At 45.5% G+C, this 16,532-nt stretch overlaps 1 protein-coding gene across 16 annotated transcripts in view; it reads left to right on the top strand.

Moving 5' to 3' along the window:
• Window positions 1-4,484, top strand: part of PALM2AKAP2 (PALM2 and AKAP2 fusion) — a 503,398-nt gene extending 498,914 nt beyond the window's left edge. For 15 of the 16 annotated variants that reach the window (XM_073345681.1, XM_073345680.1, XM_073345678.1 and 12 more), the window contains one exon: window positions 1,757-4,484. In XM_073345681.1, the coding sequence (XP_073201782.1) occupies window positions 1,757-1,849 (93 nt within the window). In that variant the 3' untranslated portion in view covers window positions 1,850-4,484. The remainder of the gene's footprint in view (window positions 1-1,756) is intronic. The other variant, XM_073345683.1, reaches the window with a different exon arrangement.
• The last annotated feature ends 12,048 nt before the right edge of the window (window positions 4,485-16,532 follow it).

Raw genomic sequence — 16,532 nt, 5'->3', positions numbered from 1 at the left:
TGTAACATTCCGGTAAACCTGACTGAGCTCTAGGCACGCACAGTTCCTCCCCATCGCTGCCAGGAAAGGAGATATGGCTTCAACTCAATACTGCGTGTGCTGGCTTAGTTTCACCTTGAGTTTGCGGGTTTGTTGATCCACAGGCTCAAAAGAAATTAGAGGGCATGCAAACTACAAGGCACAAACAAAGCTTTGCCAAACCCCTTCTTTCCCCAAACTGCTGAGTGTCCCTGAGCTCTAAATGCAAGTTTGGATCCTAGTGTTAGACCACAGAGAATATTCTCATTTAGCGCAAGTAACAATGATTTGTAGCTGTCCGTCAGGAGTTGTAGTCTCCTTACAGCATATATGCAGCCTAGCTGGAAACCCCGACATCTGTGAACGAGTCCGGTCATGGATTGTTACAAGCTGCAAGACCAAGTAACCTCTACTCACCCACCAACCGGCAGCTAGGTTACCTTCAGCTACTCTTTGTATCTAGAGTCCTCATTCTTACATTCAGATATTCTGATATTTGTAATCAGGATTGGAGCCCTATTGTGCTGGGCTGTCTATAGACATAACATAACACAGTCCCAGCCCCAGAGACCAGATAGTCTGTACAGGGCCAAGACATGCCATAGATGTGTAGAGCACACTGGTGGGGCAGGGGACAACAAGGGTGGCAGTAATAGAAATACAGGGCTGCATGCACTAGCTAACCTGGACACTTTAGAGGCGTCCTAGTTGGTTTGGATTTTTCAACCTAAATCTTTAAACCCCTTGAAAATGTTTCTCATGAGGGATCTGGTTGAAAGTCCTTAGAAGTCATTGAGCATCTTTCCATTGATTTCAGTGGGCTTTGGATTGGGTTCAAACTTTAGATCACCCATGAGGTTCTTCTCTGGCATTGGTTAAGCCTGGGAACGTTCTAAAATGTTTGGGGAGATGTGGAGGAGTGGGGACAAACACCATGCGGAAGGAAGGATCTGATGGAGTATGTCTTTTATTCCCCGAGGGGGAAATTCACCCTTGTGCCGGTGGCAAAGACCAGGCCTGTGTATCACATCATCCCTGTTTAGGCATGAGGTGTGTGGTTTTTCACCCAGAGGACTCTGTGTTCTTCCATGCATGTGTTCCAAGCAATGGCTTTTTCATTGATTTTGCTTCAATCCAAACACCACAGCATGCAAGTGTGAAGGATCCTTGTGTCTACAGGTAATGACACGTTCAAATGATAAACAGTCTGCAAGACAAAGAGCCAGATCCAAAGCTGATTGAAGTCAATGACAAGGCTCCCATTGTCTACAGTGGGCTGGAACTGTGCCTCAGATAAGGTTTATGTATGTGTGTGGTTACCTTGTGCTGTACGGAGTCCCCGCATGAGAGAGTGAAAATGGATCCTTCGTAACCATCCTCCCCCTGCTGGCTGTCACTTGACCTGTCTGCATTGGGATGGGGAGTATGCAGATATCCTGAGTTAGGCCTGCAGAGATAGACTTGACTTCTCCACTTCTTACTTAGGCTGCTGTATGAATAGTAGGATTTAAACAGTCCAGGGACTGGACTTTATGGGCTATTTGGTGTAACCCTTGCTCACACTGGCAAGCCCTTAGAGACATAAGTAGCCCGGGTTATGCTGCTCATGTGATTGAGTAGTGAGTGTGGACGGCATGATTTAGCTCTATGTGTGCTAGTAAGTATGGGTGGGGAAAGATGGATATTAGAGAGGCGTGGAAGAAGGCAATCAAATGAAGTGGTGTTTTTTCTTTTCCAGGTCCTTGAGGCTACCAGGGTGAATCGCAGGAAGAGTGCCCTGGCATTGCGCTGGGAGGCTGGAATTTATGCCAACCAGGAAGAGAATGAATAATCCCCTTGCAATAAAACAGGTGTTCGGAACCGAGAAACCAAAAGAAAAATAAAGCAGCAGCATTTAATCCCATATTTATTAAAGATACAACAAGCTCACTGATCCACAGAGACAGGATTGCTCCATCTCCAGGCACCATTAGCAAAAGAGAAAAACCCACCCACAAAATCCGCCCCCCTTTCTCCCCCCTCCCCAAAAGAAAGAATGAGAGGATGTTAGGCATGGACTGGGTCAAGGAAGGGTGTCGTCGCCATTGGCAGAAGCAGCAGCAGACCCATTGCAATGGATCCGCATGGGAGGCTGAAGGAGTTGGCAAAAACTCAAGGCAGGGCAAATATATGTGCTTCCTTCTAACTGAATTTCCAGCCCTGCTTTGTATAACGAGAGTTTGGCCCAGAGTAGCCTGGTGTGTCACCAGGCTTCCTTTGGACTTGCCTGCAGCTTCTCCGTCAACCCACCTGCTGCATTAAGAACGTTAATGTTTGGTTTACCCTAGATAGCCATAAAATGCAATGATTTTTTTTTTTTGCTGTTATTGGGGGACGGAGGGGGGTTGCTGATTCCCCCCCCCCTTTTTTTTTCTTAATTTATCATTTAAAAATTGGAGGCTGTTATTGGAAATGTACAATCCATGTTTTGCAGTCAGAATATTTAATAAAGCACCCCATTCGTTGCAAACACAATCTGTCAGTTTAGGAGAGAGGTAGAGGGGAATGCCAAGCCAAACGGATAATCTTAGCTTTAGGATCCTGTATATTTGCAATATGAACTGGTCTCCAGTTTCTCAGTGCATATTTCCATAACTGTTCCTAAATATACAATCTGTATTTAGCGGGCAATGACTGTTTTTATGATGGGTGTGGGCAGAGACGTATGTACAAAATGAATAAAGTTTGAATAACCTGAGTCAGAAAGGTAAGGGGGGAACACACACAAAAAATGACATTTAATTTTTACTAAGGCAATAATTTAATCAAGCCAGATGCTGGCAAAAACAGAGGTATGAAGCAATGGAAAAAAGTTATGTTTTTAATTATATTTATATAGGGTAAAGGGCCTTGGAGTAAATGTAGAGTATGCAGGTTTCCAGGAAATAAAAAGTTAAAGAAGGTAATAGAGAGAGTGTGTGAGAGAGAGAGAGGCAAGAAAAAGGATTATTTTTGCTGTTCAACCAGTGTTTTCAGAGCTAAAAGCAAAATAGAGAACCTTTAGTTCGTGCATAGTCTTGGAATCAGTGACAAAGGGTGTTGTGTGTCTGGGTGTGAGCGCGCACATGTGTGTGAGGTTGGAATTCTAGAATGAACAAGAGCTATGGGTGTACAGATTTATTTTCTCCAGAGCTGTTTGCCAGCTATAGGGGTGAGTGAGAATTTCTTTTTTATGAAAAGGGATATAAAATGGCACTGAGCTGATACAGTATTTGTAATATTAAAATTTGACCTGAGATGGTATTTGCATGAATCACAATTGCGAAGTATTGAGCAGTTTTGTAATCTGACATTTAGGAAAGAAATGTGGTATTTATTCTTGTGCTTTGTATTCATATGTAGTATAGAGGCTGCCAGGTTTACTCTTTCTTTTCATGCAAAGCAAAACAATACGTATTTTACAACCGGGAACCATAATTTCTGGACTAGAAATTATCAAGTTTAGGAGACATATACATGTATGTATTGTTTTTATAAACCTAAAATTATTATTTTAACTTCTTTTAAAATAAGCCAAGAGGCTGATTCTCCCCTAAATCCCTCTTCTGTTTTTCATACTGCTCTGTGACCTGATATGGTGTTTTATTCTGAGGCTCACCTAAAACAGCTTTAGATACTGTGAACATTATTCTGGTGCTTTTATTGGGCAAACACAGAGATTGCAACCAAAAGATTTTTTTTTTTAATTTCTTTCCAGCCTGTGGTTTGACACGTCGCACATGTTCCTTTACACAGTCAAACATTTTGAAGCCTGTGTTCAGGGATTGTAGTAAAAGTGGCAAATAAGCATTAATTAAACCGGTTCTATGAATTGCCTATTAACAAAAGAAAACCCTTTTGAACTGGACAATTGTCTTGTATTGATTTCTTTAAAGTGAGTCATACTTAAGAGTATACACATATACAAATAGACCAGCTGTTTGGAAATGCAAATCTAGTCGATTCGGACCCGGTTCAATAAAGGTGTGTTACCAGTAGATTATAGGAAGTATAATTCCACAGACTCAGTAGTCTGTTGCCCAGCTGATGGGCAGGTATTGTTTGTAGTAACACTTACAGGAGTTGCACACCTGTATTGAGAGGGGGTTTGGATCCCTCTTGGTTTGAGGAGAGCATAGATGAGTCTTGGAAGGGGCTTCTCTAGCAATATTACATGGTATCAAGCTGTATGTCACGAGTGGCTCATTACTGAGATATAGTCTTACATCAAGGCACGTACATTTGAACTTCTCACTGCAGTGGTTGGATTCTTACAGCTTTTGCTCCCTTTGAAATGAATTTGCTTCTCCCTCTGCGTGGTTGCAGTTACCTAGGGCTGAGGGCATTGTCGGGAGTTCCTGGCTCTCTCTCACCTCTTAAGACACATGCATCTGTTGTTTTCTTGAGGGATTATTTTTTGTAAGTAAAAAATAAATACCTAAATAAAACCTTGGTTGTCACTTCTTCAGCTTGATATTGCTTGTCACGGGGCATCTCCTGCTTTGCGTGCTCCTTCCCCTCAACCCCTGCTGTGAAAATAAAGTCAGTCTCCTATAAAGCCGGTGTGGTTTTGCCATCTTGGAAGCCTTTGCGCTGGGATGGAATCTAAGCTGCGTTTTCACATACCCTGCAATAAAAAATGTTTGCGTGCACCAGTCCAGTGCCGCTCCCTCTCTACCATGCAACACTTTCTCTTCGAGAAGTTATGGAAACAAAATCATCATGGTCAGCAGCACATGGCTCAGTGCTATGATACCTTACATGCTCTGCAGTTTACTTGCCTCTTCTTTATTGCAGTTGCATGCTACCAAGCATCGATGTCTATAAATAGAGGCAGGCCTACATCTCTCTATATAAATCAATCAAATGCAACAAAGGACCGCTACTGGCAAATTAATTTGGTCTCCACAAAAGAAATTATTAAAAAAACACCTTTTCTGTGACAAAGACTGGTTTCAGTGCACGTGTGTAATGAAAAATAGTTCAGCATTGGAATTGTAACTGTCCCGTTTTTGGCTACAAATGCAGGTTTCCTGAGTTGTTGTTGTTTCGAAAAGCTGCTCGTTTTGCTTCATTTTGCTCCTTATCCAGATTATGTGAAAGTAAAAAGAGTAACAGTGGTTTGGTTTACAGCCAAAAGGTGGCGCTGTTGTCATGTTTTATCAACCAATCTGACCAGCCCAGGTTTTCTGTATACATTAACCACTTAAATGTTGTTATCCTGCTTTTGTTTTATAGTGACTGTGAGTCATACAATGCAAGTATATTTTCTCATTAAAACAGAAACCTGTGTTGAGTTTCTATAATAATAGCTGTTCCTTAAAAATGCTTGCAATGCTCTTTCGTAAGATTGGCAAGTAAAATTGGAGGTAGGTACCACGGGGAGGAGAAATATGCTCTCATTCCATCAACACAAACAGCTGCTAAAAGTAATGTGTTGTGTGGGGTCCTAAATATTGTACCTGCTGTTCTTTTCCCACAGTTTTCAGTCTGTCTGTTGCTGTTTTTTTCATCTAGGTGAGCGGAAAGTCTGATCTATGGGGGGAGGGAGGTAGTACCGTCTGACTGGAGAATAGCTAATGTCATACCTGTATTTAAGAAGGGGTGTGGGAGAGTGATTCGGTCAATTACAGACCTGTTAGTCTGACCTCAGGAATATGCAAGGATTTAGAGCAAACTTTGAAGGAAAGAATAATGGTGTTCATAGCGGTAAATAGTAATGGGAAGGTAATTCAACATGGGTTTACCAAAGGTAGATCACGTCAGACTAATTGATTTCTTTAAGAAAATAACTGATTTTTTTAGTTGAGGGAAGCGCAGTCGATCTCAGTAAAGCATGTGACACAGAACCACGTGGGAAATTATTAGTTAAATTAGGGAAAATGGGGATCAGTACAAGCATCGTAATGGGGATAAGGAATTGGCTAAAGGGGAGAAGGCAATGGATGGTGCTGAAAGGTGAATTATCAGATTGGAGAGAGATTACTAGTGGTTCCTCACGGTTTGGTCATTGGACCCATCTTATTCAATGTGTGTATTAATGATCTTCCCACAAGAACAAATGGATATAAACTGGCCCTGAACAAATTCATTTAATTCTGGCTAAAATATCAGTGGCTGAGCTTGCCCCCTAGGGCCTGACTATATCTACAGACACCAAGCCACCGAGTGATTCTCTTCTAGAAGTAAACACCAAATACAGTACAATAGAACCTCAGCGTTACACACACCTTGGGAATGGAGGTTGTTCGTAACTCTGAACGAAACATTATGGGGGTTCTTTCAAAAATTTACAACTGAACATTGACTTCATACAGCTTTGAAACTTTACTATTCAGAATAAAAATGCTGCTTTCCCTTTATTTTTACTCAATTTGCTTTTTTTTTTTTTGGTCTCTGCTGCTTCCTGGTTGTGTACCTCTGGTTCCAGGGTGTGGCTGACTGGTCGGTTCATAATTCTGGTGTTTGTAACAATGACGTTCTACTGTACTTTGAGCTGGATTCTCAGCTGCTGGAAGTCAGCGTAGTCCTGTTGACTTCATTGGAGCTTTGCCATTTTATACCAGCTCAGGATCTGGCCCTCTGTACTGAGAGGGAATACCACATTCTCATATTATTTATGGGCCCAACTCCCATTGAAGTAAAGAGAGAGACTCCTGTGACATCGATGAGAGTTTTATTGAGCCCTAGGTGTGGCCACTTGACTGTAGGTTCTTAGTAAGAAGAGCTAATGCAGACATCCTTTCCGTAGATTCAGATATTTTCACTTGTATAGACACTATCCAAAATTCCTGCAGAGAAAAGTCAATATTGGGTATGGATTTCCTGTCACATTAATCACGTACAGTGACAGGATGTAGGAAGGGGCTGGATAGTTTCACAGACCATGCCAATAGGTGTAGTTATCCAAGCTAAAACCAGACAATGCTGTCAGCTTTTAATGACATAGGGAAAGAAAATCTTCCCCTCATTGCACCACACTAAAGGAGACAGGATCCCAGGTGGCAAATCCAGTGTTCCTAGCTCACAACATCTTTGAATTTTAGGACATTTTAAAATGGGAAACTGCACCTTTGAAGTCTGCAGTGGAACAGGCTTAAGCACTATTTAAAATAACCTTACAGTGTCAGTTTGTTCCACTGGTCCAGGATGTTGTACAACAAAACTGATTGTTACCAGCTGTTCGTGTGTAATGCTAGCACCTAGCACTTCTAAAATCGCTGTCATCTAAAGCTGCCAAAGCACCCGTCCAATTTAAACTCACTAAGCCTTAGAGCACCCTGACAAGTAGTTAAGGATTATAAGAAGCTCACTGACACACCAGGATACAAGCCAGACCAAGGAGTCATTTTGTCACCCCTGCCCTGTAGCCTGGGGTTGTTCAGTGTCCAGCATATACGTCACTCTCAGCTGTGTCTGTGTGCGCTGCAGCCAGGCTGCCATGCCTTGGCTCTTACCAGCCTTCAAAATTACCACAGGGTGATCCCCAACACACACGCCCAGTCCCAAATTTCCCCCCAGAAATGTATTACTTCAGCCATCGCTGAAATGCAGCCGTGTCTGGGGTGGAACGGCTGCACTATAGAAATGAGAAATGAAGAACTCCACATTAACTGAATTATAGGGTGCGTTAAGCTGTCAATCTATAATCACAGTGCTGACCAGAGCACTAACATTACCCTTATTGGCACTAGAAGAGCCACGGGAAATCAATGACCACAACAGACCTCGACTTTGTTTCATCACAAAGAAAGTACGTGCAGCAACAGAGTGCCCCCTAACACAATGCTAGGGAGGGATCCTTCTGAGGGATGAGCAATACCCACCAAATCACTGACCCCACTTCCCCACAGTGCTTATAGGAGTTCCTTGAAGATCTTCCAACCAGGGCCTGACCCAAAGCCTATGGAAATCAGTTAAAGGACTCCCACTAGCTTCACAGGGCTTTTGCATCAGACCCTGACCATTGACATGGCCTAGCCCGCCTTATCGTATGAAATCAGCGAGGAACACATCAAAAAGGGAGTGTAGATGCAGGTCCAACCATGCTGCAAGACAGACACAGATGAGGGCCACCAAGTTCTATGTGCCACACAAGAAAGTTTGGTAAATTACTATTTTCTTGATAGTTGAATGTTTTCCTACAAAACCTACCAATTGGGATTTTCCAACGTGCCCTCAAAGCATCTGGGCATCTCATAATGTATCTCGCAGTGATAGTTTTTTTCAGTGCTCTCCAGCTAAGTGTTTGCTTGGGCTATGGCCTGCGAAAACCAGAGAAAAGCACAAGACTTGTTTAAATTGCACAATTCAACTTGGTAACAGACATGCCCATCTCAGGAAACGTGTCAGAGATGTTTTGTTCCCAGCTGTAGCATGCCTCTGTGTCGAATATTGAGCATTCTTACATGATATATCCAGAGTGGCTGGAAGATCGATACATGAAGGCTGATGTAACTTCAATAGAGACCAAAGCCGAGACTACAACATGGTCACAGATTTTAGACAATTGTTAAAGGAGCTTCCAGTTCATCAATCCTACCAAATGGGTACACTGGACTAAGTAGGAAAGTGAGTGTAGAACCCAGATCTGTATCTTTCAACATCATAAATTCATCCAGAGGGATTTCAATTCTACATCAGTGGCTGAATGGTTGATTCCATGTCATTTCTAAGATATAGCATTTGGGAAAGCCCAGGGGTAGGCCAAGAAGCTGCCTGTGTAATCAGAACACTGCCCCAACCATGTTTCTGCCCACTGCAGAGTATGGATTGACTAGTGCACTGAAGCAGCTGGAATTTGGTGCATTTTTAGAGATGCCCACCTGAGTAGTTACCATGTATGAATAACGTTAATAATGGCCAAACAGATTATGAAGTAGAGCAAGAGGTTCTGGCTTTGCTGCCCCCAGAGAACGTTCATTGTTGTTTGATCACGCAGCAGAGGTGGGTGCTGAACATCTCGAGGATTGCGGAGTTATCCCAGGGGCTGGCCTGGCTCTGCTCTGGACCTCAGCCCACATGCACAGCAGTGGCCATGACCCTGATTGAATCCCATTCGTCCTGTAGTTACTTTGCTAGCTGAATGAGGCCTGAGCAAGTCCAATCACAGGACCAATGCAGCACAAGGCCAATCTAGTGTATTCTATTTGAGATGACATTTTCCTGTCACCCCCACCATCTGCAGTCACCATCTTCCTATTTAGCAGGGGCTTGACAATCCCTCTGTGATTTTGCCCTAGCCACCTCCTCACCTCATCCTGCACCATGGGCGGCAGATTCTCTTTGAGGCAGGGCCTAGTAGATGGGCCTAAAGGCAGAGGAACCAACGCTCAGTAACAGAGGACCTAGGCCTTAAGCCACAAATTTCAAATGTGGATTTGAACTTAAGCAAAAATTCAAGCGTGTTCAGCTCTGGACCCATCTCCAGTTTGCAACCCGGGGCTCAGTGGGGGATCCCAAGGTCTGAATTAATTTTTTCATGTACATTTAGTGCTCATGAAAGAGACATGATTGACAGCTGAAGGCTCAAGACTGTTGCCAGCCACAAAATTCAAAAATCAGTTGAAAAATCATAAGATTTGAAACCAATCAAATTTTTTAGTTTTTTTGGACTTCTGATTTTTCAATTCCCCCTTCCTGCCCCCAGTCTGCATGTGGGACATTGCCCCTCTCACAGATGCACAGTGACTGAGTATGGTGGGTTTGGCCCCCAACTGCAGGAGAACTTGCTCGAAAAACCTAAATGAGCTCAAATGACATCTATCTGTAAACACGTCTGCTGATGGTTCAGCGGGCTCGCAGCTTCTCAAAGCCCCAAATGCCAATTAATTCTATGCCTGTCTCCAGTCCTTCAAATAATTATGGACTCCCGGCCGCATCTCACTGCCATTGACTGCCCTCCAGTCCTCACATCTGCCAGCCCCACATCAACTTTTTCCATCCATCCCCACATCGATTCTGCATCCTTAGCACAACTCTGTTCTTTCTCCAGCTGTGGTTCTTCGCTCCCTTCATCCCAGGCACTGAGGAGTGGGGGGTCATCACTCCTCCAAGGGCACTGCATCCCCTCTGTCCCAAGCTTGTTGGGGAATGCTCGGGTCCATCAAGCCTGGCTTTGCAGAGCTACTGAGTTGGGGCAAGGGAAGAGCAGCCCCAATGTGTGATGAAGTCGTGGGAATTGGCAACACTGACCCAGCCTAAGCACTGGCTTTGCAGCCTTCCTCGCCACCGCGCTACAGCATGAAAAGAAAGTGCAGCTAATTTGTTATGCCTCTTTGGCACCTCTGCTGGGATGGCCACCAGCAACGCCAGCCAGTCTTGTCTAAAGTGGGCTGGATGGAGTAAGTACCTGTGGGCTGGGAGTTGGATTAAGAGCACCCAACACCTAATGCACAAGGACTTCCAGTTCCACCCTATGACCGAGCAGTGAAATGCTCTGTGCCCCATTTCCAAACTGCCCCTCCTCCCCCCAGCTTTTCAAGCACCAAATTGATAGGCTCCCTTTGACCCCAAATGCTACGTTTAAAACAAATATCTTTCTGCCACCAGGGGCAGCTTGCTGCCTTGCTGTCCGTTGGGGGAGCTCAGCTGAGCTGTGAGCCGCCAGAGCGCAGGTGGCAGCTGCCTGAGGTATTGGGGTTGGAGGAAGGGCGGGCGTCTCTCCTATCCCTTCCTGGTCCCTTGACTCAATGCAGGAGAGCAGTTGGGGGGTGCAGATGAGAAAAGAAAGCCCCCTTTGAGGTGTGTGTGGGATACACATGAGGAGAACACAATCCAGGAGGGCGTCACCTGGTTAGGGAAATGGGTGCGGGGAGGGCTAGGATTCAGATGATGAGAGAGGGAGGGGTGAGAACCACATAAGCTAGAGGAATCCCCAAAATGCGCTCAGGTATGGACCGGGGCTCCTCCCCTGCTAGGCATATCTAACCTCAGGCTCCTGGGCAAATGGTCCAGGGCCTCTGGCCTGCCCCAAAACCTCGGCACTCGGTGACACAACAGTTTGGGGTGCTGCCGATTCCCTGGCCAGAGGACTCTCAGCTGGGAGAGTTTGCAAACCCTGGCAAGACAGATGGCAGAGTTGCCCCTGAAGTTGCTGGAGGAAAAGACAGACCACTAGGACTCCCCATCTCCAGTCAGAAGACGTGTACAGGCAAGGGGGGGGGATGCTTGTTGTGGGCTGGGATGTTTTGGGGGTACAGGGAACTGGCGCCCCATTGAGGGTGGGGCACTGGCTGACTCAGAGACCGTTACACACTGTGGTATTTAAACTAGTCCTGTTAAAAATAACTTCAAAGCCACCAGAAGCTAGACTGAGGCCTCTGGCACCTGAAGGGCTAGTGCCACCTTATTCTGGAAATTGTCTGTGCACAACTATTATAATGGCTGGCAATCTCCAAACAGGCCCATGTAGCCAGTCGCTTAGCGAGAAGGGAAGCTACCTGGAGGCTGGGAGGCAAAGGCAGGCTGAGACGCCAGCCTCTGCTAAGATGCCACAGACTTTCCCGTCCCTCCATTAGAGATGAAGCCAGTTCCTCTCAGCCAGCGAGGCGACAGGTGAAGGGTGGTATATGTTAGGTAGTCAGGTTGGAGGTAGGAAGCATCAGCATGTTGTTAGCAATACATGTGAGCAGGGAGAGTGGGGCCCGTAGCACGGGGAAGGTGGGCACAGATGGAGGCAGCTGGCCAACTGTGTGTGCCATACGCCGTGATGGGATGGCTACAGATAAGGGAAGGAAGGCAGCAGGACTCATGCTGGGGTGTGGGCAAAGACAGGAACTGGGCCTGTTTGGTCCCGGATCATCAACAATATTGAGGTGCTTGATTTCAGTGGGCGTTTGCCTAAGTATCTTTGAGGCTCTGGGCCTTGGTTCCTATCCCTTTAGAAATCTCATGAGTGAGTCTATCCTGATGGTTCCTGGGGTTAATATCAGAGATAGAGCTGAGGCACAAAGTTTGGATCCAGAGCTGAATTTCCCTAGATTTTGGGGAACATTCAGAGCCAGAGATCTGGTTCATGCCCACGTACAGCTCAATATCCAATTTCCAATATCTCAGAGCCGAAGCAGTTTTGGTCTACCAGCCCCAGGGTCAGCGACAAAAACCAAGCAGCCTCTGAAGGAGAAGCAGGCTGATGGGGAGCTCAAAGTTTGGCACGAGCTATAGTTTAGCCCAGAACTAGTAGTAATGTATGAAATGAGTTTACATAGTGTGCACCCATTAACAGGCCTGATTAAATCATTATTAAATACCATGTTGACTTTGGTCCCTGAGCTAAGAGCTTCTGCTCCTGGATGTAGGTACTTGTCACAATGTATCAAGTGATCGTTAAATTGTGAGGGGAGACGGAAACACCAAGGTGTGGGAACATGTCATGACTCTGGTCAAATCCTGCTATGTCTGTCCCCTTCTCATAGACAGAGCCACAGCAGAGTGAAATGGCAGAAAAATCAATGAGAGAAAAATGGAACTGCCCAAAAGCTACCCAAGTCCCTTAAACCTCCCTTACTGCCAGATGTGCAAAACAGACTGGCTCATACGGATCTGTGTGCAATAACAGTGCCATCTAGAGGGCACACTAGGTTGTACAGAAGTAGGTGCTTTATTTCCAAAGAAATATCTCTGCTGTCCAGTCCTAGGAAGTTGAGCTGAATGCAGAGGCTGGCTGTCATGTATATATCCACCTGGCACTTGCATCTGACACACAGTGCCATACAACAAAATCTCTGAAGGGAACTAAGAGGCACTGAAGCAGCAAGGCCAGCTGAAGCAACAGACCCAAACAAAAATAATCAGCTTTCAGTGAAGTTACCCCCTTTCTTTCTCACTCTCTCGCTCTCACGGAGTACCCTTGGTGTAATACATTAGCATAGGAGTTGGCATCGGAATGCAACTCTGAAACCAGACTCAGATGGACTGAAGTGATATAACAGGTTGGGTAAGTTATACACAAGTAACTGGGTATCACTTTCCTGCCACAGCGGCAGGTAGGGGTGCAGCAAAGAACAGGAAGGTGGTAAGAATAAATAGGTGTCCCCTCTCCTTACTGGCCCTTACACCTGCCTGTTAGCTGCTTTTCCTGCTACGACCCCTTGGCATGTCAGTTATGCCCATTGTCCAACATTGCCCTTGACAGCCTCTGAATGTGGGCTTCCAAATGTATGAAGCCAGAGGCAGGAGAGAAAAATATGCAGGAGTGACACGTGCCCCTGTAGTCAGGGTCATAATGCAGAGCTGCAGTACCTGTGTTCCTCTCTAACAATGAGCTGTCTTCATTTAATGGATGTTAGTTTGTCTAGGTGTGGGAAATGGAAAGAAAATAGAGTCTCCTGTGCCAGCCAACTGATGATGCCAAAAACCCTTCTCTCATGAAATCTGAACATGCGGCGTATGGCTCAGTTTTGGTTTAACACCCAGGATTCCTAGCATCCAGCTTGGCTAACGAAAACATCTCTCTCTCTCTCTCTTTCTCACTAAGCTCCAGATCACTAGGTTGTGCAAGAGGCATCAGGTAGGTCAAACCATTCCGGGACTGCTGCACTAAGAAATGTTTCTGGGTAAGGGTGTGGGGAAAGAAAGCAATCAGGCTAGTTATATAACATGGCTAAACAGAGATCCATGTTCCATGATGTGCCCTGTTGGGATAGTCTACAACCAAAACTCGCTCGCTCTCTGTTTCAGGTTCTAACTACGAAAGCAATCAGAAGGAAGGGTAACTTTATGTGACACTTCCTGTCTATGCAACAGTGGGGAGCCACCACATCCTGTTACTGCAAAGTGCTTCCCTATTACCAAATGGAGTTACAAGAACTGGTTTTATTTTGCTTTACTAAAGGTAATTATCAGTGTTGTTAGAGTTATGGTCTTCTCTCGGCCCAGGAAGGCTTCTTACTTACACTCCCAGCTCTTTGGGGCAGGGTCTGTCTTTTGGTTCTTGTTCTGTGTGGTCCATGATTGAGGCTCCTGGGCACTATTGCAATACAAATAATAATGTTAGCAGTGGCAGCTCCAAAAGAAGGCAGGACTTGCAGTCGGGGAAGCAGGGCCCTTTAAAGTATCCCACATTGGGCACCCAAAGATGAGGCCTACAAAATTACTTTTGAAAACTTAGGCCATAGCTATTAAATACGGTTTAGGAACTTCAGCCTCTTCCCCTTTTCAGGACAACGAATCATCGCTAGTTAGCATGGCAGAGCTGGACAAATGCCATTTGCCAACATATGTCCAGGTGTCCTAATGTTGAGGCCTCCAAAATCACTAATTACTTTTGAAAATTGAAGCTTTTAGCCATAACACACAGGAAACAAGGGCCCTGAGAACAGTGCAGCCCCTGCCCCCTCACTTAGAGGGTCCAGTCTGAATAACTCACACTTCCAGGGGCTACATTCCATCCCACCCTGAACCCCTACCCTCCACCCTGCTCTGCAATTAAAAACCAGCGGCTGGCCCATCCCAGATGACTCGGGCTCACGCTGAGAGGTTGTTTAATTGTTCAGCCTTGGGCTGGAGCCTGGGCTCAAGGGCCCTGAGAGGGCCTGGACATCTACACTGCAATTAAACAGCCCCTTAGCCCGAGCACCAGGAGCCTGAGTCGGCTGGCACAGGCCGGCCGTGGGTGTAGACATAGCAATGTGATGAGCTCATCCTCAGTGCTCACTTCAGGTCACGGGGCTGCATTCTGTGTAGTCCAGTGCAGTGGGCATCCAGGCTGGTGCCAGCTAAACGTGGTTAGACAAAGCTGGCGTCTAGAGAGAGGCCAGAGCTGATTTACTGCAGATGGTAAAGGAATGACTCCAGCTGCCATACACTGGGCTGAGCAAAGGCCTTGAGCTGTCATTAAATGCCCCCATAGTTTAACACAATGCCCAAACTAGGGAGTTCAGAATATGAACAAATAGTGACATCCTAGTGAGTAGCACTTCGTACAATTCAGCTAAGACTTTCAAAGCACTTGTGGACATTACTAATTATGAGTCATTAAATGGCAGTGAAGCCTCCCAGCACTCCCGTTAAGTATATCCCTGCTGAAAGGTGGAGTCTCCAGCACATGCCTGTGATGACGTGTGGGTCAGAGTTTGGCTACCCAGGTATTGTGTGTAGGAGGCAGAGAGAACTCAGCCAACCCTCTTTAAGTGGAAGGGGAGAGGGGCGTTGTTAAAGCTAAAGGAAAGCAGGGCAGCTCACGCAGTTTGCTTTCAGCAGCAAGGCTCTGAGGCAGAGCATCAGCACAGGGCCAGTCCCAGACCGTCAGTGATGTGCATCTCCCTTGCACCTCACCGCCGTGTGCTCTTCTGTTTCAGCCTTTCCTCCGTTTGTTTTTGGTCTTTTTTCAAATGGTTCTAGAGCAGGAATTGTTTACACCTAAGTGCCAGACGGTGCCCAGTTCCTGTTTTCATTGAGCATTGACAGAAGGACGGAAACTGCCGAGAGGTGTAGTCTGTAGCTGTGCTCACTGGCCCACTTCCCCATCCCCACCCCCTCGCCGACAACTCCTGACCTATTACTGACAGGAGTAGGTTTCCTTACTTGTACCAGTCTCCAGCCAGGCCCGGCCCTGTCAGATTAATCTTTTCTCTCTCATCCTGCGAGTGAAGGAGTTCTCATGTCAATTCAGTTCTATGTTTTTTCTGGGAGACTCTGTGGCACAGGTGACCCTGTGATTTTATGATATCCCAGGTACCATGGAACTGAAACCTGAGGTGCTCAGATACTATAGATACAAGAATCTATATCGAACAGACATAGAACAGTGATTCTGAAGGGCAAAGATTTTTTTACTCAGGCTGTTTAAAGCTCTGGTTTTGCTTTGTTCTCTTAACACCTATTCATGACTCTAATACCAGACAAATGTAAGCTCTGTTAGTTTAAGATTCAGCATCTCATTCATTCAGTTAAGGGCCAGGAAAAGTCCCCTCTCCAGCTCTCTGCTCCTCCAAGGAGGCCTCCAGCAAAACCAGGGATGATGAAACTTTATATTCCTGATAGTTTGATGGTAAAACAATTTGGGGAAAAATAGCTGGGAAGAACAAGCTCTCTGTACATCATAAGGACATGCAAAAGGCACAACCCTAATTCCCCCCCGCCCACCTTGCAGATGAAAACTGTAGGACAAAGGAAAATTCAAGAGACGGGGGGGAAAGGGCCAAATTGATCGTCCATGTAACCTGACTGTAGTCAAGGCAGCTGATGAATATGTTTGGAAGTTACCCTTGTATTAAAAAAAAAAAAAGTACAAGTGTAACTAAGGGTCCTGGGAAGTGGCAGATCAAGAAAGAAAACACTCAAAGCAAAAAATAAGACAGATGGGGAAGTGTTGTAAACAGTGGAAAACCTGTGATGTAAGAAAAGGAAATAAAAGACAGGCAGAATGATAACTAGAGGAAAGACTTGGTTTATTCTTGTGATGTTGAGGGAACAGTTTCTGAAGCCAGCTGAAATTGTGTGTTACGTTACAAAGAACAGGGGTTAAAGCTAAACAGCAGCTAATGCATTTGGCC

This window comes from Lepidochelys kempii, chromosome 5 (genome assembly GCF_965140265.1).
Source record: "Lepidochelys kempii isolate rLepKem1 chromosome 5, rLepKem1.hap2, whole genome shotgun sequence".
In the NCBI taxonomy this organism is placed as follows: Eukaryota; Metazoa; Chordata; order Testudines; family Cheloniidae; genus Lepidochelys; species Lepidochelys kempii.
Note: the sequence above shows the minus strand (reverse complement) of the source record. Positions and strands in the feature narration are given on the sequence as shown.